Here is a 24,958-nt window from a genome sequence, read left to right on the forward strand (position 1 = left end):
TGATATCTCTACTCTACAACGAGAATTACACTGTTCCTGGCTTGTCACGCCATGATAACCACAGACACTTCACTGTATTTTAATTGTCTTGTTGGATCCTGTGTATTCCGGTGGCCACAATTGTACATACAAGCTCGTATGTACTCTAAGAAGCTTGTAAAAAATTTTTGAGCCCACAAAACGACGGGAACACTCTGTTTTATGATATGTTACATATCCCGGTGCTTTACACATCGAAACCCAAAATAGTACACATCGCAATACATTTTAATTCTCGTGATCTCGACTTCTGAGTAGTAAACTATACGAGTGGTAGGATCCTGTCCTTGAGATGGGGTTCAGGCCTTCAGCTTCAGGCCAAACAATTGTTTGACGTGTGTCGCAGTGGCTGGGTCCCCCGTATTCTGGAAACAAATCAGTTCCACAAGATATATAAGCATTCAATCGTAGTAGTACGACCTTGGACGATTCGTCACTAATCTTCACGCAAGGTTTGCCTTCCGCCGAAGCCAATTTGATGACAATGTTCAACGCTTTACTCTTCTCCTTTCCATTAGAAGACGCTTTCTCAAAATCATTAGTCAAGAAGGTGCCAATACCAAAGGAACCTGCAAGAAATCAGAATTACGACACCGATATAACCTCGATAGTAAACTCAACACTTGAACCCAATCTCGTCAGTCAACTTTTTCAAGGCGAGTGCCTTGTCGATGTTGATGTTGTCGGAGTAGATAATCGTTTTTTGTGTATGATCTATACCAAGCGCCTCGTACACTTCTCTTGCTTGCGGAGCGTAGGCGAAAGGATCACCAGAATCCTGTCGGAGACCATCCCATCGTCGAGCTCGTTGTGGGGAGTTCACAAAGGTCTGGGAAAACATCAGATCACAGGAAATAATGGAGAAAAAAAGACTCGATGGGACCCACCTTGTAAAATGCCTCCGTAGAGAAGGTGTCGGTCAGTGAGAGCAGAATCATTTTCCGATCATAGACTTGCTCCCAGAGTTCGAGCGCAAGGTCGTGCACGTTTTTGTACCCCTTGATCGCTCCGATCTATCTTGACATTTCAGAAGAATGGACTCGGTGCATATTTACACCTGACTCACACCCATGTACCATTCACTAGATAACAGTCAGGATTTGGAAAAGATACATCGCTTGCACTCACTGAGCGACAGTCCCGACAGGACGAATGTTGTGGAGACGAGCTAGATGAACCTATTCATTGCGAATAAGGCCTCGGTTATTTACCGCACGGCGACAAAGAAGACTTACATTACTTGTCCCAAGTAAGGTTCCCGGGGCTTGCGTGTCCCGTGATGCTTTAACGAGAGCTTTTACAACAATTTCTTGGTTTTTGTAGGAGCGACGCCTGCGCGTGCCGAACTCATTGAAATCGCATCCCGCCTCCAAGAGGGTTCGTCCTTTATTGAAGGCAAGCTCTGCGTTTCGCTTGGTGAGTAGAGCAGCATACAGACACCGGTGAAAAGGATAAATCACCTTCTTGACCGTCGTAGCTCCAATCGCAGTCGTCGGTTGTGAAATAGGTTTCACTCAAGCAGGCCATAAGCGGGGTTTCCCACAAGATGGTCTCAACCCACAGTCCGGTGGCTATGATTTCGATATGACCCTTTTGACCTTGATCTGAATCTTCGACTGGAATAAACTTGATGTCTACTTGTTCTGGTTTGAACCGATATTGTTCTAGGTAATCAAGATATTGTCTCGTAAAAAAAGGGCAAGTTTGAGCGAGCCATGTACGCTCAACGGGTGTTAAATGAAGATTTCGGAAATCTGGAGTAAATATAAGGACGAAGCCCGCCATGTTTTCAAAAAACAAACAGTGGATTACTGACGAGAGACAGCGGAGGCGAGGGACTCATAGCAAGCCCTGCTGAACAGGACGTTGGGCCTATCCCTGTTCATGAAACGATAACTGACTTGACAAGAAGGAAAATGTTGTAGAACGGCTTGCTGCATAGTCAACTGCATAGAGACCAAGTTTGCATCATAGAGAAAGCTTTAAACAAGGTTATTTATACCTTGTAAAAGTCAGTGTCGAGAACAGATGATGGTAACGCAAGGCTAGTCATGATGATGGTGGGTGTTTGACCGAAGCTCGGTTACAGCCTGTTACAGCCTACCACCACGATATGGTGACTTCTTCCAAAAAATTTCTGATGGAATATGCTTTGACACTTTCAATTTGCAGACTTCACGTATAGAGATTCTTAATGCAGGAGGCTACCGATCCGATGGCAGACGACAATTCGAATTACGGACAATTGAAATCGATTTTTCTCCCCATGGTTCCAATTCAGACGGATCTGCCACAATCTCTCATGGCCTTACACAGGTCTCTGTGTCCGTGTTCGGTCCTCGAGAGGCAAAAATGCGTTCTCAGACGTTCCATGACCGTGCCAACATTAATATCGAACTCAATATCGCGCCTTTCAGTGCTGGAGAACGCAGAAAAAGAGGAAGAGGTGACAAGTAAGTAGGTCAAGGTTATTGTAGCACACGGCTTATCTTTCTCTTTTCCAGACGCGTTCTCGAACTGGTCCAGACGCTGAAATCGACATTCGAGCCAGTAATACAGATGTCTCTGTATCCTCGTTCTCAAATCGACATCTATGTTCAAGTTCTCCAACAAGACGGTGGATTGTTGCAAGCATGCATAAATGCCACAACTCTCGCATTAGCAAATGCGGGAATACCTCTGTTCGATCTTGTTTGTGCTGTTACTGGCGGTGTGCATTCAACGTCGCCATTACTAGATCTCACTCAACTCGAGGAAAATGATCTACCAAATGTTACAATCGCAGTCATGCCTCGTTCGGGAAAAATGGCTCTCGTTTCAATGGAGACGCGTCTTCACGTCGACCGCTTCGAAGAAATTTTTAGGCTAGCAGGCGAAGCAAGCACAGTGATACACGGTGAGATAAAACGAGCAGTTAAAGAGACGACCGCGAACCTCGTGGATGCGATGCAACCCGGGAAAAGTTCGGCGGGGACTAATGCGGAAAATGAGTACTGAAATGCAATATCACGATCGAGAAATTTCTATTCTTCTAAAACATGCAAGCCACTTATCACCCTTGTTACGCTCAACTTTCTGGCCTTCTTCTGTTGATCTAAACACGGCGTCCACGATATTTCCCTTCCCTTCAGCACGCAGCGCTTCCTCAGAAACAGGTTCGAATAATGGGAATACTTCGAGATGTGCTTTCATCCATTGATGAAGGTCTTTCACATCCGTGATCGTGTAAACGATACCACCAGGTCGTAAAACGTAGGCGTATTCAGCAAGGAGTGTCGGTGAAATGATACGCGCTTTATGTTTCCGGTGCTTAAAATGGGGATCAGGAAAAAGGAAGAAGAGTGCCGAAAGGGATGATTTCGGGAAAAAGTTGGGAAGGAATTTCATGGCGTTAGCGCGGACAATTGAAACATTCTGGTGGCTATTGTCGGCCGTACGCAAAGCGCTGATACGATCTTGAACGTATTGTGACACTTGAACGCGTATTTCCATGCCTGGCAAAGTCTAAGCCGTGTAGACAAGAATTTAACCCGTGTCGTACCGAGCATCAGAACATCGGGGTACAATGGGGCCAATGCAATCATCAGACCCCCGAATCCACAACCTATGTCCGCAAACTCTGGGGTCCTTCCCGTACCTGCGAACGCAGGGTAGTGAGCATCCCAATCCATGTTTTGAGGTGATTTTGGGTAGTCCAGCGCATGATCAGAAAAAGGATTTGCATGAGCTCTTTGACGATAAAATCTTTTCTGCAAATGAAAAGGACATAATGGGTTACCAACAGACATGGAAGAATCAACTGACCTGGGGAAGCAGTTTCTTTGATTCAGGGTCTGGATTTAGGGCTTCAGCTGCTGTCCGCTTGCGTTTTGGCATTGAGTTCTGTCAAGGCGGGTGAAACCCAAGGTAGTCCAAGTTCTTCGATGGATCGTTTGTTTACGTTAAGTCGTGTCAATGCACGTGACCAAGTATTATTTTTTCGTACTTACGGGGGGAACCGCGACATCGGGTTCTTTCCCTATTCCTCGTCCATGTTATCTTCTCCGTCGTTCGTCCGTGCTGTAAGTCCTCTATTCCCTATTACCCAAAGGTTGTGTCCATACTAATACTGTCCGTAGTCTAAGTTCTCCAGGGCTGCTTGGGCCCGGACCGCGCGTTTCTCTTCATCTGCACCCAAAAGCACAACTCTCAAAGAACGGCTCGCCGAGCTCATTCCTCGGCAACTCGAAACTGTCAGGATATATTGAGATTTTGCTTTAACTATGCTCAACATTTTATATTTAGGTAAAAGCCGTCCGTGCTGAGCATGGCAAGAAATCTTTCGGACCGGTCCACGTTGACCAACTCTACGGGTGAGTGATCTGTGCGCGAGATATTCCGAATATTTGAACAATCCTTGTGTAGTGGTATGCGAGGTCTTCCCGCTCTGATTTGGGATGGTTCCGTCCTGGACGCCGACGAGGGGATTCGTTTCCGTGGTCTCACTATTCCCGAGTGCAAAGAACGTCTTCCCAAAGCACCCGGTGGCGAGGAACCTCTTCCCGAAGCTCTGTTCTGGCTTCTCCTTACCGGCGAAGTTCCTACTCAGGAACAGGTCACCGAACTCTCCAAAGACTGGGCCGCTCGTGCCGCTATCCCGGAGTTTGTTCAAGAGCTGTTGGACCGATGCCCGCCTACCCTCCACCCCATGAGCCAGTTCAGTTTGGCTGTCACTGCCGTTAGTTTGATTCCGCTCCATCTACACAGGACTAATCAGCTGATCCTTCTCTCATAGCTCAACCACGATTCCGCTTTTGCCAAAGCTTACCAGGATGGCATCAGCAAGAAAGAGTACTGGGGTCCTACTTTCGAGGACTGTATGGACCTGTATGGAATCGATCCCTTCTCGCCTTTTCCACAATCAATGACGAAATTCATTCCACAGGATTGCCAAATTGCCGAACATCGCCGGTCGAATTTATAGCAATGTCTACGGACGGGGTAAACTCTCTACCATCGACCCCAACAAAGATTATTCCCACAATCTCGCCACTCTTCTTGGATTCGGTGACAATGCCGGCTTTGTTGAGCTCCTTCGTCTCTACGTCACCATCCACAGCGACCACGAGGGTGGGAACGTTTCAGCACACACCGGCAAGCTTGTCGGCTCAGCTCTCTCTGATCCTTTCCTTGCTTTCTCTGCTTCGCTCAATGGCCTCGCTGGTCCCCTCCACGGTCTCGCCAACCAAGAAGTCTTGGTCTGGTTGCGTAAGATGCAGTCCAAGATCGGCGAAAATGCTAGTGATGAGGCTGTCAAAGAGTACGTTTGGTCCACGCTCAAGGCTGGCCAAGTCGTCCCAGGTTATGGCCACGCAGTTTTGAGAAAGACTGACCCCCGATATGTTGCTCAACGTGAATTTGCTTTGAAGCACCTGCCGGACGACCCGATGTTCAAACTGGTTGGACAGATCTATAACATCGTTCCCAAAATCCTTCTCGAGGTGAGCGGCGGCTGGCTGAACTTTTGAACGTGATATGCACCCAATTATACAGGCTGGCAAAGCCAAGAATCCATGGCCCAATGTCGATGCCCACTCAGGTGTCCTCTTGACCTACTACGGACTTGACCAAATGCAATACTACACCGTTCTCTTCGGTGTCTCTCGTGCATTTGGTGTTGCCGCTCAACTTATTTGGGACCGTGCCCTTGGTGCTCGTAAGTGACAGTTTATCCTTCTTTTTTGTTTTACAATTCACCGAACTCGGTTTAGCTATCGAACGTCCCAAGTCTTATTCGACAGAGGCAATCTCCAAAATGTTCGCGAACAAGCAATAGATTCTTTGATAGCTTGAAACCCATTGTAGCGAGTAGGTAGTTTCGCTGCCTCTGCTCTGCATGTATCTAGGCTATAGTTTGTGGACAAATAAACAGACCACATACTAAAATTGACTTCACCGATCTATATATTCTTGAGTGTCATTATCACCTCTGACTCATCGAGTGACCGCCGTCAAACAAACATTATAGGCCCTTGTCTACTCCCATCTAGTGTTTCTGGACTATCTATTCCATCACGATCTAGTCAAAAGGAGAAAGGATTCATCACTGTAACACCTCTGTTGTGAAAATGGTCCAGGGAACTCGGGTCAATGGTGCGCAACACATGTTATGATATCCCAGTAATGAAGTGACAGTTTTTCAGGTCCTTCACAAGCTGAACAACTTCTTCGAGTCACTTCTGGTATTGCTGCAGAGCTCATCAAGGCTCACGATGCGAATGAAACCGTGTCCTTGAACGTTATTCGTGCAAAGATCAGTAAAAAATATTCCTACGGAGGTGTTCCTAGGCTGGTGGACATAATCAGTGCTATACCGGATGATTATAAAAAGGCTCTACTGCCAAAATTGAAGGCGAGACCAATTAGGACTGCTAGTGGGGTGCGTATGGATTAGGATTCATCTGGCCCAATACTGACGATTCTTTCCTGAAAGATCGCGGTCGTTGCTGTGATGTGCAAACCTCATCGATGTCCCCATATCGCCATGACAGGGAACATATGCGTGTATGTTTGGGCTATACAGAGGCTTTTTAATAATGCTGAACCTGTTTTTGAATGATTTAGATATTGCCCAGGAGGGCCCGATTCTGATTTTGATTACAGTACGCAAAGTTATACAGGGTACGAGCCGACTAGTATGCGAGCCATACGAGCAAGGTGAGGAAAACACATTATACGATATCTGCGGTTTATCACTCAGGCTCATGACAGATATGACCCCTATGAGCAGACTCGAGGGCGGGTGGAACAGTTGAAGGCTTTGGGGCACAACGTTGACAAGGTGCGTTGTTGGGTATGGATCCGGAATCGAACCGAGCAGGCTGACACGGAAGCAGGTAGAATTTATCATCATGGGTGGAACATTCATGAGCATGCAGGAAGACTATCGGGCGAAATTTATCGCTCAACTGCACAATGCTCTTTCCGGGTTTACAGGGCTCGATGTGGACGAGGCCGTAAGGTGCGTTACCAGCGATCGACAGGAAAACTTAAATTCACCGAGTTGAACGACACCTATATTTGTGTTCAGGTTCTCGGAACAAAGCAAATCAAAGGCGATTGGCATAACTATTGAGACCAGGCCGGATTATTGCCTACGACCTCATCTCAGGTAGAGGCTTGTTTATGCAGCACAAGTCAGCAATATCTCATCTATATGATTTTGATTTTCCATAGCCAAATGCTTCGGTACGGATGCACTCGACTTGAGATCGGCGTTCAGTCAGTGTACGAGGACGTCGCGCGCGACACCAATCGGGGTCACACTGTTCGTGCTGTCTCTGAGTCATTCCACTTGGCAAAGGACGCTGGTTTCAAAGTTGTAGCACATATGATGCCTGACCTCCCCAATGTTGGCCTTGAGAGGGATTTAGACCAGTTCAAGGAATACTTCGAAAACCCTGCCTTTCGAAGTGATGGGTTGAAGATTTATCCAACCTTGGTCATTCGTGGAACAGGGTTATACGAGCTGTGGAGGACAGGACGATATAAAAACTACACACCCAATGTATTGGTGGACGTTGTCGCAAGAATCTTGGCCTTGGTGCCACCCTGGACGAGAGTCTATCGAGTGCAAAGGTTTGTTTCCGTTAGCCTACGGAGCGAGTGAATTATTACTGACGAACAAGTTTGGTAGAGATATACCCCTACCTCTCGTCACCAGTGGATGCGAGAACTCTGGTAATCTCCGAGAACTGGCTCTGAACCGAATGAAGGATTTCGGTGCAGAATGCAGGGACGTACGATTCCGCGAAGTTGGGGTGTGTATCTCTTTTTCAGGACCTTGCTCGAGTAGGACCCTGAAGAGATCTTAGATTCACGAAATTCATCATAAAGTACGACCTGAGTCTGTGGAACTCCTTCGACGGGACTATGCTGCGAATGGAGGCTGGGAAACGTTCTTGTCGTATGAGGACCCGGAAAGAGACATTCTCATAGGTTTGCTAAGATTGAGGAAGTGTTCGGAGGAGGGTACATTCCGACCAGAGTTGGTGAAGAAGGAAGGCGATGAGGGTGGGTGTAGTATTGTGCGAGAGTTACATGTGTATGGGACAGCAGTCCCTGTTCATGGAAGGGATCCGACCAAGTTTCAACATCAAGTGCGGTTTCGTTTTCTCGTGGTTACGGGCTCCAGCACTAATGCAGCACATTGGTAGGGCTTTGGAACTTTACTAATGGAAGAGGCAGAGCGTATTGCAAGAGAAGAACATGGTAGTGTCAAGTTGGCCGTCATTTCCGGTAAAGACGTTTCAAACATCGCGCTCGATTCAGTGTTTTTTGACTGTCTCGTTGTGCAGGCGTGGGCACGAGGGACTACTATCGCAAGTTGGGCTACGAGCTGGATGGTCCCTATATGAGCAAGTCACTGTTGTAGCTCACAAAGAGCTCATGCGTATTCTTTGTACCTCATGGAGACCAGAACTTTCGAGCACAAGCACTCATTCGCTGAGCTTCCCTAGAAGACTACTAGGGGCTCGGACATATGTACAACTATTTACATGGGAACTTAGTGTCCACAATTCGGTGTTCACACTGACACTCATATGCATGCGCTGATCGTGGATTTGTCTTAAATGACGGTAGACAGGTCGGGACTTGGCGGTCAGGGAATGTCATGAAGCCCAGAACTTATCACGGTTGAGGTCAATAGCTGGACTATTTATTCTCCCATTGATATTCTTAATAATAAGCATCCAGAAAATTCCCATATCCGCACCAAAAAAAGACAACATCCCATTCTAAGTATACACGATGTCTGACTCGGACTTGGATTTCTGCCTGGATATCTCGGATATTCGGCTAATTCCAGTGGAGGATGGATAAAAGGGGAAGGCGCTGATTGATTAGCGGCACGTGGGTGACGCGGTTTTTCACACACTGTTACTGTACTTACTTTGTTATCAACCATTGTCCCTTCACTTGTGCAACTTACGAATAATGGGTGGTAAGAGTCTCCACCCAAAATTTCATCTCACGCGAAAGAAATATGACAGGTGTGTAGTATTTGTAGTCCACGTCTTAGATGGCTAATATGGCATCCTCAGACGAGACTACTACTATGGTGCTCCAAAGGATTGCCCTGTAGGAGCGCTCTTTCAGGATCGGCAAACCCTCTCGCAGGCCATGGTACATGGCTTCACGCAGGCTGGTATTCACGGGAACATCGAATCTGGTACTTATTCTGTAGTTATGTCTGGTGGCTACGAGGATGATGACGATCAGGGGGAGTGGTTGTAAGTCCTTATATCTTGCAGCGATATTCAAAGAACCATGAGTCAATTAAAATTGCTGATATATAGTTGGTACACCGGCGAAGGCGGTAGGTCTGCTGCGGGGAAGCAGATCAAGGATCAGAGTTGGAAAGACAAAGGTAATAGAAGCTTAATGGTGCGTCAACCGATCACAGTTCAAGTTCAACGTGTTGATGAAAGCTTTCTTAGATGTCCACTATGCATCCACGAAGACCTGTCAGAGTTGTTAGAGCACACATTGCCAAGTCGCCTTACGGACCTGCTGAAGGGTGTGTGGTCATTTCATTCTTAGCTTGTCTCGAGCGAACTCTTGGCCATTGAATAGCTTACGATACGATGGACTCTATCAAGTAATTCGAGTATGCACTGCAAAAGGGAAATCAGGGCATAAGATCTGTAAAGCCCTGTTCAGAGTGAGTGGCATCATACATTTTTAGCAACTATGATTCTCATTCAAGTGCATAGCGGCTCGGGAACCAAGCTCCTCTTCCTTCACCACGGTGGACGGTCAGAAGACAAGGCGAAGAAATTGATGCGACGTTACGAAGATCCTCTCGTGATATCGTTGAATCCACGGGCTCTGAAGAAGGCTATAGCTCCGGATCTCAGGTGGAAGAGGCGGAAGAGGAAGAAGAGTTGGATACAGAAACAGCAACAGATTTCGTCTCGAAATCGCCGAATCCTGTTACCAGTATCTTCGTCAGGAAGAGGCAGCGGAGTGAGGACGACTTAGATGCACGGATTACTCAAAGACCCCGAGAGTCGATCATTGATCCTACCTGTACTCTTCCTGAGAAGGCCAGTTTATCTTCTGTCCGGAGAAGAAAATATCAGAATCTGCCCAAGATTGCCAAGATGAACAAAGAAAATCAGTCAAGAAAAGAGAGTTGTTGACAGTCTTGATGTTGTTGTACAGCACAGCACATCTGCAAAATTGCAGTTGATGCAAGAGTAATGTGTACTTAATTTAATTCATGCAATCCTCCAAGTATTATTACCGTAACGGTCTTGGTTAATCTTGAATCCAGGTAAAATTTGCAGGTTGATAACGCTTACGGTATCGAATACGTAGGAAATGCAGCTTTTTCCCTCAACGTCTATCCTCATCGTCCCTATCCTGAAAGATCGAATGCTTAAAGCAAGTCACCCAGTGCCTGCATCTCGGGGCCACCGGATTCTCTCATTCCGATTTCCCAATCTGAGATAGTAGTCAGTGATGAACATCGAAGCAATACGGATTAGTGACTTACAGCTGTAAATGATGGTCACGGCCATCAAAATGCCAGTTCCACTTCCGATAGCACCCATAAGATCAGCGACGACAGAAAGTAATCCGAGGATAGCACCACCGAATGCGGCAGCGGTAGGAATGACGCGCTTCAATTCCTTGTACATCGAGCCCTCACGGTGGCCGGCCATGACCTTTTAACAGAATCGAGTTAAAAAAACAAGACACGGAAAGGTAGAGAGATATTCGCACCATCTGCTGGTCTTTTAGTTGTTTCGCGACATCTCGAGGCCCACTTCCAGAAACTTCAATCCAGGTCTTGCTAAACAACGCGCATGCGGAGAGCATGAATGCGATATAAATGATGGTATGAACAGGGTCGACGAGTGCTTCCCTGAGGGTGTGAGGAGGAGACATGTAGTACGCGATTCCGGAGGTAGCAGCAAGTTGAGGAGAGTCTTCCATGGGCTAGATAAGGAAAATGGAATTCAATATAAATTGAGCCACAGCAACATTTTGACGAACCTCCCAAACACCAAGAAGCTTGACAAAGAAGTTGCTGGGGAAGCGAGTAGCCAACATTTGACTGACGATGAAGACGTTACTTGTCAAAGCACTCTCCAGCATAATGGGCATGTTACTCGTGTAGAAGAGCTTCACTGGGTAACTTCCACGTTGACCACGGAACCTGTTGCTCTTAACCGGAATTTCAATTCGGAATCCCTGGAGGTAAATGACAGCAGCGAAGATAATGATGGTAGCGATGAGGTTCATGACATTGGGGAGACGGTCACGCCAGAAAGCTTCCCTCAGAGCGCGTCCCTTGTCGTTCCAGGTGAAAAGGAGGTGGAAGAAGGCGACGATAGCTCCCTCAAACTCGGGACCACGACCAGTATTGACGGTAGTGGGGGAGAAAGCCTTCCACACGATGGACTCGCAAATGTTGGTTGCAATGAAAAGAGAAATTCCGGAGCCTAACCCGTATCCTTTTTGGAGGAGTTCGTCAAGGAGTGTAACGATAAGGGCGGCGGTCACGAGTTGGATGATGAGGAGTAGACAGACGCCTGCGCCTAATTCGCTGGGAAGACCGTACATTCCTGTAAGAACATAGACTGTTGCTTGACCAAGAGACATGATAAGAGCGAAGACTATAAAGGTCGTCAAAAAAACACCGTGCGAGTGATTTAGTAAAAACACGTAGGCACATACGTTTCTGCGCGCCGCCAAAAAGAGCGCGGTCTTCCTTAAGACTGAAGTCGACCTCAATCAAGTTGGCACCAGCGAGGAGTTGCATGATCATTCCGGATGTGACAATGGGAGTAATACCAAGTTCCATAAGAGTTCCACGGTTTGAAGCGAGAATTGCACGCAACCAATACAGGGGGTCAGACGAGTCCGACGACATGATTCCGTAGAGAGGAACTTGAGAGCAGACAAGGAAAATAAGGAGAGTGACGGCCGTCCATAGCACTTTCTGATTGAAAGGGACCTAGAAATAAACGGGGGTGAACATGGAAAGACTTAAACACAAGTCGGGGAGGCTACTTTTCTATCGGGAGAAGAAACTTCAGGTAGGAGAGGAAGAAAAGGCCGGACTAGATTCAAAAACCGAACTAAAAGGCATTGACGATGAGTTGTAAAAGTCAGAGATATCAAAGAAGGAGGACTTACAGCTCATTCTGGTGGTAAGACGTTGAAAAGCGGCAAAGCAGACGTGGCACTCAAAAAGGTTCCATTACATAAGCCGTTCTCGTGCAAGCTGTCTTCGCCAACTCGCAGCAAGCGTTGCAGTATTATTTATTGTGCATTTCATCGACTATATTTAGCATTATATCGTGATCATATCTCAATCCTGGCTACACAAGATGCATTCGAAGCCAAGATGGACCACCTTCCACGAATATTAAAAGAAAAGAGAAAGAGAAAGCAGAGAAAGCAATCGAGCCAGAGCGAGCGTAATATGTTGAAAGGCATAAGGAAACGTTGGATTCAAGATATGTGACTATACTGAAGGAATGAGTCGCTAAAGTTATTACAACGGACTCCGTGAGGGGACTCACCTTGCGAAGGGGTACAATGCTGAATAGTAGAAGATGAATACAAGGGACAGTGCGATATCAAAATCAAAACGTGAATATAAAGTCATCAATGAAATATAATATTGGTCAGTCCTCGTCTGGTATCTCGTTGACTTCATCCGGGATGTTGATGATGCTGACTGGCCTAGCCTTGGTATGTTCCAGGAGGTTGACCATGTCCTCAATGTCAGTGCCCACTCGGTTCGCCAGGTCATGAACTCCGTTCTCCGTTTCCTGCCCATCAACATTAGAAAGCTCGCGTTTCACTGGTGTTGCACTTCGGTCATCATCCACCTCTCCTGTGTCGAGCGGGAGACCATGCTGCTCTAAAGAGCCTACATCAGCCGGTGACTCTGCGCCTACAGATTTGGACTCGTCACCCTGACCATTATTCTCTACTCCATGTGAAAGCGTTGGTTCGTTAGGAAGACGTGTAACACTGCCAGGCGTCGGGCTGGCTGCCTCGTGATGCACCGACAACTCTTCTGAATCTGACGTGAGCTTCACTTCTCCAACAGTGGACTTGTTTTTCGTTTCGCCCTTGGAAGTTACAACAACTCTCGGCTTGGTACCTCTCTGTTGTGCGGGCTTCGTAGTAGATCCTCGATCGGACGGTGATCCCCGGATTTGAGTTACAGGAGGAGGGCTGCGCGCCTTTGAAAGGGAAGAAGCTGTTGGTTTGCTCAAACGGTCCGCAGCAGAGCTGCTCAATGTAACCCTACGCATCGGTGTTGAAATCTCCCCGGAAGTATTACGAGACTTCGCTAGTGACGCCGCAGTGGGGGTGAACAAGTTGGATGAGGGCGTTTTCGACCGAGCGGGAACAGCAGTTGACGCAGGCGACTTGGAGGGGGTAGGTGTCTTGGAACGAGCAACTGATAATGGTGCTTTCTCTTTCGGAGCGCCGCTTGGTATCCCGGAACTCGTTTTGGGTCGGGAAGGGGTACTAGGCGCCGTCTTTGGTGTCACAGACTTACGTGTTGAAGATGTAGATGAAAAGGACTGTCCGGTATGTTGTGTACGTAAGGCAGGCGTACTCGCTGTGTTGCTAACGTTCCTTGGGACGGCCTTTGCAGGCGTCTTAGAAGGAGTGCGAAAAGAGGAAGGGGGTGGGGATTTCGTTCCTTTGGCGGGTTGAGATTTCGGTGACTTGAGAAATTTCTCTCCGATGTGAGTGTTCTCTGCGCCCATCCCGCTGTCGTTTTGGGCGTTCTGAATAACAGTGTCTACGACAGGAGCTGCGGGAGACTCTGCTACATGAGGTGTAGAACCAGGGGTTTCAGAGGGTAAGACATCGTGCTTGTTACTGGTATTGGAGATCGCGGAGGAGTCGAATGAACCTGTATTGGTTGGAAATGGAGTAGCCCTGATGAGGGCTGGGGGATCCACTGCCGGTGTGGGCGCGACCTTTGGAGGCCACTCCCGTTTCTCCTTAACAGCTTCCTTCACCGAATCACCAGTAATATTAGATACGACACTAGAACTCCTGCCTGGTATGACTGGGCCAGTGCCAGCCTGCACAGTCTTCTTATTCTGTTGCTCGAACCTTCCAATGAGATTTGCTACGCTGGCGCGAGGTCGTTCGTCAGGAAGTGGCCTGTTGCAGATGGGTTTGATGACCTATCATGGACAACGCAAGGCAGTCTGACACGTACATTTCTCTGATGAGATTGAATAAAATATGAAAATCCACGAGTCCGCTGTCACAGACGGCGACAAATCGAAAATCGAGAGAATGAAAAATAAGAGGTGCAAGTGGATGTAAGCGAGTAAGAGCGTGTCACAGCATGTTTCCATATGCGTGCGCAGTAGAGTAATTGCCGGTCTCTGACTGTCTCCCACCACCGCAAGAGCATCAACGATGAATATGGACAAGATTGAAGAATACCTGGAGTCTCTTGAGGAACTTATTTACTCTTCTCTTGATGCTGCTTCTCCAGGTTATATCAGAGAAACCATTAATCAGCTTTGGATCGACATCACTCGTTATGGCCCTTCACTTCCCAACATGCCAGAGATACGATTACCCGGTCTGGGAGATTTCGAGGTCCCTCCACCTCCCCCGCCTCCACCGCCTAGCTCCTTGTATGAACGATCTTGCACCTGGGCTGAGAAACACCCATGGAAAGCTGGCGGTATTGCCCTTGGCGCAGTCGGTACTGGGTTACTTGTTGGATATGGTGGTGTCTACATGAAGGCGGTCAAGGCTCGGAAAGCCCTCAAATCCAGTTCAAGTACTGAAAGAAGACAAGTTGTCGGTAAATACATTTACTCCATGTTTGCGAGATAGGTGGTTGACCTGATTTCAGTCGTACTTGGTGGAGATACACCGCTGGGACATCCTCTGGTCCTTGACTTGGAGAGGAAGGGGTATATTGTTATTGCAAGTGTAACTAATCAAGAAATGGCTGATGCCCTTGAACGTAAATGCCGTGGATATGTGCGCGCTTTAGTGCTAGACCCATCAGAGGTATGTATACCATCCCCCGCACCCCTTCTCTTACAGCTCATCTGACCTCTCATTGGCAGCCTGAAACGATACCACTGTTCCTTCGTACCCTGTCTTCGGCTCTCTCCCGCCGTTTCCCAATCACATCTGCAGGGGACCCATTCGCATCACCAGCTTCCCATCCGTACATTCACTCTGTCGTGTCGTTATTGACCCTTTCACCTCCTTTCACACATGCACCACTTGAACATGTCTCTTTCCAAGACGCCTATCTTCCGTACCTCACACACACCCAAGTAACGCCCCTACAAGTCATCCAATCTCTCCTACCTCTTCTTCGACATGTTCCATCCGCAGGCAAGAAGTCCATTGTCGTCTGTCTGCCAGCCACTGAAACTCGCTTCGGATTACCGTTCTCCTCTATTCAATCAATGAGTGCTGCAGGCACGATGAGGGCCGTAGAAGTCCTGAGGAGAGAGATCAGCGTCGCTGCAATGACAGGGAAGTCTGAGACCATGAAAAATATCAGAGTGGTAGCAATCGAAGTTGGTGCCTTCAATGTTGGCAACGAACGTCCCCAGCATTTCACCCCTCTGGAGGCTATGGAAAAATGGACTGCTTCGGAAAAGATTACGTACGGCCCGGCGTTTGCAGCCATCATTGATTCTGCTCGCTATGGACGAGAACATAGTGTACACAGGCGACCTACAGACGTGAAGGTCCTCGTGAATGGTGTTGTCGCTATCGTGAGTAACGGACAATTAGGGGGATCGTCTGCGTCTTTCTTGAGTTGGTTCATTCGACCACGGTGGGTTTGCGGGGAACGATTTTCCGTTGGTGCTGGTGCTCGGACATATAGGCTTGCATCATATCTTCCTACTATACTTCTGGACGCTCTCCTAAATATTCCCCACTTCCTTATCTCGATCCGAAATGCCCTACTTCCCTCGCAGCCTTTCCTTGTACCACGTCCTGCCATGAAGCCCAGAGCCGAAACCATTACTACTGGCCTCCGGAGACGAGTGGACGAAGAAAGCGGGAGTAGCAACGGCATAGAGCACTCCGAGAATGGCTCAGAAGCTGACGTGGAGAGCAATTCTGGAGATGGGTCTGGCGTCGAAAGTAGTTGGGTCAGTTTAAAAGAAGAGAAGGAAAGGTCTACCTAGACCTCGGATCCTTTCAGCTACAAACACTCGAAACGGAAATTCCTATTTCACGACGCCCCACTCGCACTTTACTGTCGATGACGGTTGAGTAGTTGTTCATCTATGTACGATTTGTAAATCAAACCCAACTTGTGTATTATTATATTAGTTTGGATGGAGGTATGAATTCTTAAGTGTGCATGTTATACATAGGTGCATTGATGAAATCAATCCTCTTTCACGGTAACCACCTCTCGATCGTATTACTTAGTTGCTGACCACTTTGACCACCCCAAAAATGCGACGCCCCGGCAATGCATTCCACTTGAAGCAGTCCTTTCTCTGAGTCGGAGTTGGTCCTTAACTCTGTTTCCCAACTAGAGTATGAAGATTTCGAAGTGAATTCATCTCTGTCTCCAAAGACAACCAGGACACGAGATGTTGGTTTGCTGAGCAACTCCTTCAACTTCCGAGCGTATGTTGCCGTTTGGAATAAAGTTAGCCATCCACGAACGCTGACAGGATAGGAAATCAGGATATGAGACGTCTTGATTGGAGGCGGTAAAAGGGGATGTGTCCCAGCAATAAGAGACCCGTATGAATAGCCCTGAGAACGTCACCATTCCAAACTACAGAGGAGATCCGATAATAAACTTACTATTATGACGACGGAACGGATATTGAACATTTCGGGGTTTTCCAATGCCCACTGCACGAGGGATTTGAGGTCTTCAGATTCCTTAACGCCAGTGAGCGATGGCCACCCTGACGAGCGGCCAACACCGCGAGAATTGTACCTTATGACATGGTAGTTCCTCGAGTGCAAAGGACCGATGAGCGATTTGAGAACGCTACAAAGGAGTGTGGATCATGGTCCTCCGCGCTTGTTTGAGTAAATTCCACTCACTTACGGATCGTGCATTTGCCCTCCCAGCCACGACCATGGGTGCAAGCATATGGCGAGCCCGCTCTCACTTTGACCGTTCCGGGGTGCCAGTGCGATATCTGCCTCAAGTCTGACGTTCTTGAGTTGTATGTGCATGACGGCTCAGCGGAGCAAGGTGTACGTGAGAAAGACAGTGAGCTCGCGTCGCGCATTCTACGGTTTTCTTCCTCCTTCATGAATCATGGCAGAAACGCTCCTTGCAATCCTCTTCGTAACTTCCTCCGCCAGAGGCTCTAATCTTATATTTCGATGGCCTCCGTTTCCTTCAGCACCTTTGAGACTTAGTCGTGCTCTATCAGAGGGTCAAGGCAATATTTCGGAGGCTTCTTATAAACGACGAGTACCTTCTAAACTGGACCTCACGTCCGAAATTGGAAGTCCATTAAAGGACAATTCAGAGATTTCAAAATGTCGAAATGAATTTGACCAAGTATTTGGCTACTCATCGGAATTCCTTGCTGGTATTCTATGTCCTCACACATCTATGTGCCACCAGAAGTTTGAACTGGTTGTCGATGACCTTGCTTTCATCGGACATCCTGTCTGTGCAGACTCGGATGGAGGATGGAGGTTCAAACCTGAAAAATCCAAACTTGGAGCCCGAGGACGGGATTCTCGAAATCGTCAATCGTCCCAGGCGGAGAGTATTCGTCGACAATCTGCAAGTCCTAGCAGGAGTTCATCCATGGAGAAAGTCATCTCCGCCAACCAGCCAGCCTGGTTGAGTACATTTCATCTAGTGATGGTACTCGACCTGCCTGATCCGTCTTCATCCGCTACCGGAAATGTCTCAAAGTATTTTGACATTATGTATGAGCAAGCCGCATTCACCATTGCTGCAGTCTTGTTTCAGGAGCAAGTCCTCTCGAACTTTGTTGAGAAAGAATGTGACCTACTGGGATCACTCAAGGATGATCATATCAAGAAAGGTGATTGATTCGTGCTTTTCTTCGCCCACAGCTAATGCTCAGTTGGATATAGTACTACCATTTATAGATTTTTCGTCCAAAGCCATGGAAACCTCCTCCTTGGCTCCGGCAATGAAAGTCTTATACGAGGCGATAAAGTCATCATCCATAGGACATATTTCACTCAACAATGTTCTGGTGGAGATACAATTACCCCCTTACCTTGACACTTTGTTGCACAATGATGAAGATCTTGACCACTGGGCGACATTCAACGGCAGTGATGGCGAGGACTTCGAGGCTTGGGGCCCTGAAATGAAATTTGGATGGCGGTTACCTGCGCTAGTTCCGTGGAAAAGTTTGCTTTTGTTGGACACTAGCGACGGCTTTGATCCCTTGTCAGATTTGCAGAGTCCTTATGTATCTCCTGACGACCGGGATTTCGCTGATGGGTTGATTAAGTTCCTCGAAACAGTTAATGTCACTTTGTCGTGAGTCAGCTACTTTGTTTCTGGGGTTTGGATGCAGGAGCTGAAATTGGTTCCCAGTCTGGCCGACTTAGCCAGTCTTCTCGATTGGGAACTAGAATCTCAAGTTTATCCAATCGTGCGCTGGCTTGTACAGCATCGACGGGCTAAGGTAGTTGACGTTGTGCACAGCGGTCTGAAGACCGTGTTCACCCTGCCCCCCAAGTTTGACCATCGGTGTGCACCTCCTCTTTGGTGTACAAATGCTTTTGCTCATCCCCGATGCAGATTATCCAATCTCATTTCCGAATTTGAGAAGGATTTAGCTGGATACAATCTTCCACCACTACCTCATATTTTGTCAGACATATCGACGGCATCTGCGAACCAAGCTGGGAATCACTTTTTCGCTTCAGTAGTCCAAACGAAAGACCTAATACCTATATATCACGAAGTGGTAGTGTGGATGCTGAAACGCGACATGTTGGTTACCTTACACCTACGAATTCGGATTGTGGCGACCACCGAACTCAAAGCTAGGGTTCGATCGGCTAGACAGAAATTGATAGCAAAGCAGAAGACCCGGAGACGTAGTGAAGGACACAAGGCAGACCGGGGTTCTTATAAAGGAGGTACGACTTGGCTAAATCTACCATCTCCTCTCACAGAACGGCCCATCCATCGAGTGCCCTCTGTGGACTCGACGCATAGCGAGTTGAGCGAGTTGGTAATCGAAAGTGAACAGGATGACTACAGTGAAAATGAAGAATATGTTGAGGGGCTCGAGTCATCGGATGGTAGAGAGGATTCAGGGTGGGAAACTGCAGATGATGAAAGGTTTTCGTCGATTATCAGCGATCCTGGGAGGGCAACTCCCTTACAACGTCGTTGGTTATCAGCTATGTCAGTCGGGAAAGACCTTCATATCGCTCGACGATTCGAATTGTACGTGTACGATATGAAAACAGAACTGACTAAAAATGCTCCTTTAGGTTGAACCAATATTTTGACGGACGAAGGACAGACGACGAAATACTGTACAAAGCAGAGGTTACCAGAAGGCAACTTCGAGAGGTTCTTCATCACTACGACGAATATGTTTGTTTTCTCATTCGAACTTATTCCCAATTGGGACTAACGAGTTGTATGACAACAGCTACAGACGTTTTTACATCCATCATGAGACCAGCAGATTTCGAGGTGTCTGGTCCATCTTCGCAAACTTAGAGGGAAACCGCAGTGTATTTGTATCTATCTTATAATCAAGAGTTATCTCGGGGACGGTTCAATTGTATCGTCCAACCCCGCGAATAGCATATACCGTTATACTACCACGTCGGGTCCTTATGGACCCATCCCAGTAAGCGCCCCGCTTTACTGCAGTCAAAAAAACCTTTTTGTCCATTGATGTCCATCCCGTTTCTCGTAGGCACGTCAGGCCAATATTTCGCTTTCAAGTCGGCTGAATCTAGATCGTGGGTAATCTTCGACGCTGCGATGAAGAAAGGCTCGTGACCGGACCATTTTCCGTTTTCGTTAGTTACTGCTAAAAGGAAGGCCTCTGCCCCCGAGTCTTCATGAACGTAACCCCATAAATCATTCTTAGCTTTTTGGGGGTCAAGGGCTTGAGCCTGAGCGCGATTCGGAACAGACCAATGAAGCCGAATACTCGCAATTCGCATCGAAGGGTAGCGTCTTACTATCGAGTCGGCCTGTGCTTCGCAAATTCTGGTTCAAGAGTAGATTATCGTCCGTCAAATGGACAATGGAAAACCTCTTACAACTTAGAGAGTCCATATGGCTCATCTGGAAGGCAGGGATGGTTTTCATCGATGGGGAAATAGTCAAAGTGCGGTTTGTGGCTATAAACCATCGTTACGACGTTCACTGATGAGGCTTGAGCGACCCGATCGATGTTGTATTCCGCCGCTGCCCTCAACACGTTATAGGAAACCACAACATTGCTGTTACGAGTAGATGGGCTAGACGGCTCGTACATGAAAAGAGAAAGCATACTTGTTATGGGTGACCACGACGTAGTCCAAGGGATTTGGATGCCCTGAGGGGGATTTCAATCAGTTCAGTTAGCCCAGGGTTATATTGGCGGGTAAAAGACCTGCTAAATGCACTACAGCATTGACTCCAGCAAGAGCATTCAAAGTGTCGTTGTAATCCGTTAGGTCCACTTGTTGATATGTGAAGTTGGATTGAAATTCTTGACTGTCACTGGACAAGGCGGCAGTAGGACCAATATCGATAGCGTGAACTTGGTGACCCTTTTTGAGAGCCAATGCCACGACCCGTTTTCCAACACTACCATTTGCGCCAGTGACTGCAATCTTCATGACGGTGAGTGATGGGTTGTACGCTGCATTTTTCTGTCAATGTCAATTCGTTACGTAACCTTATTTATTGATGCGCTTGAGTCTCAACTTTCCCGCATCCTCAAACTCCCAATCTCAATGCCCTACGATGAATCTTTGACAGATTCGCAATAACCTGTTTCGTTTTCATCACCTTGGATGCTAGGACGGAACAACATGTCGACCGAATCCCGTACTACTCAGCCAGAACGACCTCAGATATCGGTTCAGACGAAGACCCCAAGTTCGTTAACCCCAAGTCTCCCAATTCTGCCTCTAATCTCCTATTTGTTTCAAGGCCAACAGACAGTATTGAGCCGCTTACAGGGTTTATTTCCCAACCCTCCTGGTTCTGGCTCCCCTATATCTGGTATCAATGACTTAGGGACAAATGAGAAGCAGTCACGACCAGGTCGCTCGCATCGATTCCTCAATAATCCCAAGTCGCTCAAAGTAAGGATCTTGACATGGAATATGCATGATTCTATCCCGAAAGTACGTGCTCACATTCTATTACTCAGTCCTTTGTTCTGAAACTCTTCCTGAATGCTTACAGGGAGCTTTGGAAGAATTATTCGGCAAGGTTCCCTTGTATACACCTTCTGTGGCATCCACATCCCTGCCGCAGTTCGCAACAGACACAGATCATCCATATCATCTCATCGTTGTGTGAGTTATTATGGGAGTGCACAGATGTTCATCTAATGGCCGATTCGTTTTGCACAGAGCTGGTCAGGAATGTCCCTCAAGTTCAGGTGTGCTTTTCCTTGATATAGTTAGTTTCTTCCCGCATCTGATCAAGACTTTCCAGGAATTCCAATGGGCTTGGGAACAGGCTTCAAACTGTATGATAAGGACAGAGAAGACCGTGAAAAGGACGACAAGCCTCGATCCTTGAAACATAGTTACAAGGAAGAGGCAATCAAATCAAAGAAAAGCTATGAGGACCTTTTGCACGACAGCCCGCCGAGCGGTTGGACATCCATGATTGAAGATTGGCTCTGTCACGGTGGATATGCTACAAGAACCCCTGAAACGTCGGAAATCAGTACGCCGAAGCGGCTGTCACCTCGTTTTGCATCGAAGGAACCCAAGCGGGGTCCATATCAACTGTTGTGTAAAGAGCGCTTGCTCGGTATCTATCTTGCCATTTATATTCACCGAGATGTCCGGCGGTTCGTCCTTGGTAAGTCATGGACATAAGATGCCGCACTTTGGTTCTAATACTTAATTAGGAACATCGAAATCGACAGTTACGTCCGGACTCATGGGCGGAAGATGGGGTAACAAAGGAGGCGTCGGTGTCAGTGTGAATATTGACGGAAAAACTTTCCTATTCCTCAACTGTCACCTAGCCGGTAAGGAGAATTCAAGAGCCGAAATGTCCTTCTATTGAGCATGAGTGATCCAGCTCAACAAGATAAAGCAAACCTGAAGGACAGATTAAATAATTATAACAAGATAAAAGCCGAACTCGCGGTCGATGACTTCCTTTCCAATGACGACCCAAGGGTGATGGCGGAAGGTGACCCGACCCGATGTTTTATCTCCCGCTCGTCGTTTGAACTCACCTGTTCCAATTTAGATATCACCGACAAATTTGATTATACCTTTGTTTTCGGTGATCTCAATTTTCGCCTGGATATATCACGATTGCATGCGGACTGGTTGATATCACGGCAAGATTATGTGCAGGCTCTTGCGTTTGATCAATTGAAGAATCTCATGCAGAACGGACGAGCGTTCGTAGGTTTCCGCGAAGCGCCGATAAACTTTCCGCCCACCTTCAAATACGATGTCCTGCGTACACTGAAGGGCGCTAAACGCCGTCAATTGAAGTTGGAAAGATGGAAAAGTGATCGTGTACAACGCCTGACCGACGTAACGGAAAAGGACGGAGCCGCTGTCGAGGATGTTGACAAGTCGAGTGATGAAGGCGACGGGGAGGTTGCATCCGTTGCGTCATCTGTCTGGACCTCTACGAACTCGCGCCATCGCCAAGACCCTGACCAGGAGGAGGGTTATTTCCATGGGCAAGGAATGTCGAGGAGCTCGAGCTCTAAACTATCGATATCTGTGTCTGTTGCAGCTCAGAAAGCCAGAACGAAGTGGCTCTCTTTACTCGGCCCTTCATCTGTACCTGCGAGCCCAACGAAATGGCTGAGATCCAAGTCATCTCTCGTCGAGGCAACTACAGCTAGAAATCAACGGGAAAGCTCGGAGGAAGTCATCCCGGAATTGAAGGTGCAAAGGGAGGGCAGTGAAGATAGTCCGGATTTGGGAACTGATGCGACCTTGGTGCCACCACCTTTGGGAAGACTCAGATCTACCAAATCCAACACCAGCTTACAGAGCGATGATGACTATGACGAGAATAAGGGTGTTTACGATACGTCGTCCAAGAAGCGTGTTCCAAGCTGGTGAATGTTCCTTGCCAGTATTTCTGTCAACACAAACGCTCATTATCATCCAGGTGCGACAGGATACTTTGGAAATCAACTGTAGAACCCGATCCTGAACCAGAAGTCGACGATACCGACAGTCACTACAGGCCCCGAACCCGCGTTGGCCAATTTCTGGCGAACGCCTTCCGCCCGCATTCAACTCGCTCACGTCGAAGCTCTGTCGCATCCGTCACGACTTTCGGCGCATCGTCCACTGCGACGACTGGAAACTCTATTAACAGTGATTCGCCGTTACCTTCTCCCGAGCTATTGGAGAGCATAATACCATTTTCACGGTTTGTTTACCCTGAATCTCGCCCCACGACTCTCTGTCAGCCGGTTAACGCAAACTCCCTGGAAAATCTAACGCTCGGGCACACTAGAAATACTCTAAATGAAGGGGACTCCAGATCACCTCAGCCTGAAACCCCGTCCCTGCCTGTGTCAAATATATCCAAACGGGGTTCCGGTATCGTTAACTCAGACAGCCCCACCAACCACAAAGAGCATACCCTTCCTCCTTCTCGCTGGCGTTTTTTACAGTCATTCCTTACCCATCATTCAAGTGGGAGTACTTCATCTGATAATTCTATCGTTGTTCCATCCACCAAGTTGCCGCGGAAGGGAGACGTAGTTTGCTTGAGTTATAATACTCTGGATGATAAGGGCATGAGACGCTTGGAAGGGCGAAGCGATCACAGACCTGTAATTGGCTCCTATGCAGTTTACCTCTAGGACTTGTATTACACTACTTTATCTTAGCTCTCATTTTCTTAGATCTACTGTAATTGCTTAGATTTAAATTAATATTGATCATGAATTGTATCCTGCATCCTGGTTGTTTGCTGGACACTCTCGCCTCTTGATGTGCCAAAATCGTTTAAAAACCTGTTCGCGAAGTGCGCACTGATTTTGCTTAAGCTGATTCGGGGGTTCTACGCTGTGAGAGCTTAAGCCAGAGCAAGTTAATCGGGAATTCTGAAACTTACCTGGTTAAAGAAGGGACGATTGCTTCATGCCACGTCTCTGCTATCGTTTAGAAATCTCTTGGGGTGCTGACTGTTTAGTAGTATTGCTCAAATTCCGAGCACTTGGGCTTGTAAGATCGGGTGCGGCTGGTGTCGACGCTGCACTGCGAGATAGGGAAGTAATGGAACTCACAATTGGCAGCTTTCTTTCAAAAAGTAGGTTTTGCTGGCATGCTTTGGTCCATCGGTCTTTTGCTTCTTCCAATGCCTTTTCGTCCTCTCCGGCCGGTTTTGAGAGTTGTTGGCAGGCATAACGATCCCGCATGTTTCCGTCCTCATCCTCTTTCTCCAAGCGGACATTCTTATCCTCTCGGAACCGTCTGTGTGCCTTGAGCGTCCAGGCTATACGGATCCGTGTTATATTGCTCCGACGGATCCACTATAGACTCGAGACGGGGTACTTGTACGTTTTTGTGACGATTTGAGCGTTGGTAATCCGGAGGCGAGAGGATCGATAGATCCTTCCTTGCCATCGGTATCTTAGATTAGAATGTTTAGTCCAATGGAATTGAAGTTCTCACCATGAACAGTAAAGCCACCGTTTTCTTCAGAATTCCGATCTTCATCTTTCTG

General features: G+C 47.5%; 14 protein-coding genes across 16 annotated transcripts; 7 read left to right on the forward strand and 7 right to left on the reverse strand.

The window, feature by feature from the left end:
• Positions 1 to 90: 90 nt before the first annotated feature.
• On the reverse strand, positions 91 to 2,124 carry E1B28_011343 (uncharacterized protein). 3 transcript variants are annotated; one of them, XM_043156370.1, is made up of 10 exons: positions 2,042 to 2,124; positions 1,856 to 1,985; positions 1,500 to 1,793; positions 1,275 to 1,441; positions 1,168 to 1,217; positions 1,106 to 1,121; positions 927 to 1,052; positions 661 to 868; positions 460 to 608; positions 91 to 404 (listed from the first exon to the last, which is right to left on the reverse strand). In XM_043156370.1, exons 1-10 carry the CDS (start codon positions 2,090 to 2,092, stop codon positions 339 to 341), a joined length of 1,257 nt encoding a protein of 418 aa, XP_043006156.1. In that variant the 5' UTR covers positions 2,093 to 2,124; the 3' UTR covers positions 91 to 338. The 3 variants fall into 3 exon arrangements, with proteins under 3 accessions (XP_043006156.1, XP_043006158.1, XP_043006157.1); XM_043156372.1 differs by having other exon boundaries at positions 460 to 868; XM_043156371.1 differs by having other exon boundaries at positions 1,856 to 2,124.
• Positions 2,125 to 2,127: 3 nt separating this feature from the next.
• On the forward strand, positions 2,128 to 3,940 carry E1B28_011344 (uncharacterized protein). Its single transcript, XM_043156373.1, has 3 exons — positions 2,128 to 2,155; positions 2,212 to 2,492; positions 2,544 to 3,940. The coding sequence occupies exons 1-3, from the start codon at positions 2,153 to 2,155 to the stop codon at positions 3,034 to 3,036; spliced, it is 777 nt and encodes a 258-aa protein (XP_043006159.1). The 5' UTR covers positions 2,128 to 2,152; the 3' UTR covers positions 3,037 to 3,940.
• Positions 3,046 to 3,987, reverse strand: TRM8 (tRNA (guanine-N(7)-)-methyltransferase (tRNA(m7G46)-methyltransferase); the record flags this gene model as incomplete). Its single annotated transcript, XM_043156374.1, has 3 exons — positions 3,844 to 3,987; positions 3,581 to 3,788; positions 3,046 to 3,533 (listed from the first exon to the last, which is right to left on the reverse strand). The coding sequence occupies exons 1-3, from the start codon at positions 3,913 to 3,915 to the stop codon at positions 3,046 to 3,048; spliced, it is 768 nt and encodes a 255-aa protein (XP_043006160.1). The 5' UTR covers positions 3,916 to 3,987.
• Positions 3,988 to 4,052: 65 nt separating this feature from the next.
• CIT1 (citrate (Si)-synthase) lies at positions 4,053 to 5,592 on the forward strand. Its single transcript, XM_043156375.1, has 6 exons — positions 4,053 to 4,100; positions 4,158 to 4,271; positions 4,324 to 4,391; positions 4,444 to 4,756; positions 4,814 to 4,905; positions 4,964 to 5,592. The coding sequence occupies exons 1-6, from the start codon at positions 4,071 to 4,073 to the stop codon at positions 5,544 to 5,546; spliced, it is 1,200 nt and encodes a 399-aa protein (XP_043006161.1). The 5' UTR covers positions 4,053 to 4,070; the 3' UTR covers positions 5,547 to 5,592.
• A 554-nt stretch (positions 5,593 to 6,146) lies between these two features.
• Positions 6,147 to 8,452, forward strand: ELP3 (Elongator subunit; the record flags this gene model as incomplete). Its single annotated transcript, XM_043156376.1, has 12 exons — positions 6,147 to 6,171; positions 6,222 to 6,457; positions 6,512 to 6,582; positions 6,643 to 6,735; positions 6,790 to 6,859; positions 6,915 to 7,039; positions 7,109 to 7,189; positions 7,255 to 7,656; positions 7,715 to 7,838; positions 7,893 to 8,177; positions 8,235 to 8,316; positions 8,376 to 8,452. The coding sequence occupies 12 exons, from the start codon at positions 6,147 to 6,149 to the stop codon at positions 8,450 to 8,452; spliced, it is 1,671 nt and encodes a 556-aa protein (XP_043006162.1).
• Positions 8,453 to 8,974: 522 nt separating this feature from the next.
• Positions 8,975 to 10,223, forward strand: E1B28_011348 (uncharacterized protein; the record flags this gene model as incomplete). The annotated part of the gene is made up of 6 exons (XM_043156377.1): positions 8,975 to 9,071; positions 9,123 to 9,311; positions 9,378 to 9,465; positions 9,519 to 9,598; positions 9,655 to 9,742; positions 9,795 to 10,223. The coding sequence occupies exons 1-6, from the start codon at positions 9,016 to 9,018 to the stop codon at positions 10,221 to 10,223; spliced, it is 930 nt and encodes a 309-aa protein (XP_043006163.1). The 5' UTR covers positions 8,975 to 9,015.
• Positions 10,224 to 10,462: 239 nt separating this feature from the next.
• SEC61 (translocon subunit) lies at positions 10,463 to 12,235 on the reverse strand (the record flags this gene model as incomplete). Its single annotated transcript, XM_043156378.1, has 7 exons — positions 10,463 to 10,527; positions 10,580 to 10,751; positions 10,810 to 11,025; positions 11,083 to 11,705; positions 11,767 to 12,046; positions 12,103 to 12,170; positions 12,229 to 12,235. 7 exons carry the CDS (start codon positions 12,233 to 12,235, stop codon positions 10,463 to 10,465), a joined length of 1,431 nt encoding a protein of 476 aa, XP_043006164.1.
• Positions 12,236 to 12,322: 87 nt separating this feature from the next.
• E1B28_011350 (uncharacterized protein) lies at positions 12,323 to 14,412 on the reverse strand. Its single transcript, XM_043156379.1, has 2 exons — positions 14,291 to 14,412; positions 12,323 to 14,232 (listed from the first exon to the last, which is right to left on the reverse strand). Coding segments are annotated over exons 1-2 (1,512 nt in total). The 5' UTR covers positions 14,293 to 14,412; the 3' UTR covers positions 12,323 to 12,722.
• Positions 14,413 to 14,496: 84 nt separating this feature from the next.
• On the forward strand, positions 14,497 to 16,250 carry E1B28_011351 (uncharacterized protein; the record flags this gene model as incomplete). The annotated part of the gene is made up of 3 exons (XM_043156380.1): positions 14,497 to 14,893; positions 14,945 to 15,105; positions 15,165 to 16,250. The coding sequence occupies 3 exons, from the start codon at positions 14,497 to 14,499 to the stop codon at positions 16,248 to 16,250; spliced, it is 1,644 nt and encodes a 547-aa protein (XP_043006166.1).
• Positions 16,251 to 16,467: 217 nt separating this feature from the next.
• Positions 16,468 to 17,271, reverse strand: E1B28_011352 (uncharacterized protein; the record flags this gene model as incomplete). Its single annotated transcript, XM_043156381.1, has 3 exons — positions 16,468 to 16,836; positions 16,888 to 17,080; positions 17,141 to 17,271. The coding sequence occupies 3 exons, from the start codon at positions 17,269 to 17,271 to the stop codon at positions 16,468 to 16,470; spliced, it is 693 nt and encodes a 230-aa protein (XP_043006167.1).
• Positions 17,272 to 17,356: 85 nt separating this feature from the next.
• Positions 17,357 to 19,733, forward strand: E1B28_011353 (uncharacterized protein; the record flags this gene model as incomplete). The annotated part of the gene is made up of 6 exons (XM_043156382.1): positions 17,357 to 18,104; positions 18,157 to 18,574; positions 18,632 to 18,787; positions 18,839 to 19,495; positions 19,543 to 19,648; positions 19,707 to 19,733. 6 exons carry the CDS (start codon positions 17,357 to 17,359, stop codon positions 19,731 to 19,733), a joined length of 2,112 nt encoding a protein of 703 aa, XP_043006168.1.
• A 145-nt stretch (positions 19,734 to 19,878) lies between these two features.
• Positions 19,879 to 20,895, reverse strand: E1B28_011354 (uncharacterized protein; the record flags this gene model as incomplete). The annotated part of the gene is made up of 4 exons (XM_043156383.1): positions 19,879 to 20,278; positions 20,332 to 20,514; positions 20,567 to 20,609; positions 20,667 to 20,895. The coding sequence occupies 4 exons, from the start codon at positions 20,893 to 20,895 to the stop codon at positions 19,879 to 19,881; spliced, it is 855 nt and encodes a 284-aa protein (XP_043006169.1).
• Positions 20,896 to 20,929: 34 nt separating this feature from the next.
• Positions 20,930 to 24,092, forward strand: E1B28_011355 (uncharacterized protein; the record flags this gene model as incomplete). Its single annotated transcript, XM_043156384.1, has 9 exons — positions 20,930 to 21,157; positions 21,212 to 21,408; positions 21,470 to 21,582; positions 21,640 to 21,668; positions 21,725 to 22,099; positions 22,149 to 22,271; positions 22,325 to 22,438; positions 22,499 to 23,333; positions 23,387 to 24,092. Exons 1-9 carry the CDS (start codon positions 21,073 to 21,075, stop codon positions 24,090 to 24,092), a joined length of 2,577 nt encoding a protein of 858 aa, XP_043006170.1. The 5' UTR covers positions 20,930 to 21,072.
• A 294-nt stretch (positions 24,093 to 24,386) lies between these two features.
• E1B28_011356 (uncharacterized protein) lies at positions 24,387 to 24,685 on the reverse strand (the record flags this gene model as incomplete). The annotated part of the gene is made up of 2 exons (XM_043156385.1): positions 24,387 to 24,453; positions 24,519 to 24,685. The coding sequence occupies 2 exons, from the start codon at positions 24,683 to 24,685 to the stop codon at positions 24,387 to 24,389; spliced, it is 234 nt and encodes a 77-aa protein (XP_043006171.1).
• Between the last annotated feature and the right edge of the window lie 273 nt (positions 24,686 to 24,958).

This window comes from Marasmius oreades, chromosome 7 (genome assembly GCF_018924745.1).
Source record: "Marasmius oreades isolate 03SP1 chromosome 7, whole genome shotgun sequence".
NCBI classification, from domain to species: Eukaryota; Fungi; Basidiomycota; class Agaricomycetes; order Agaricales; family Marasmiaceae; genus Marasmius; species Marasmius oreades.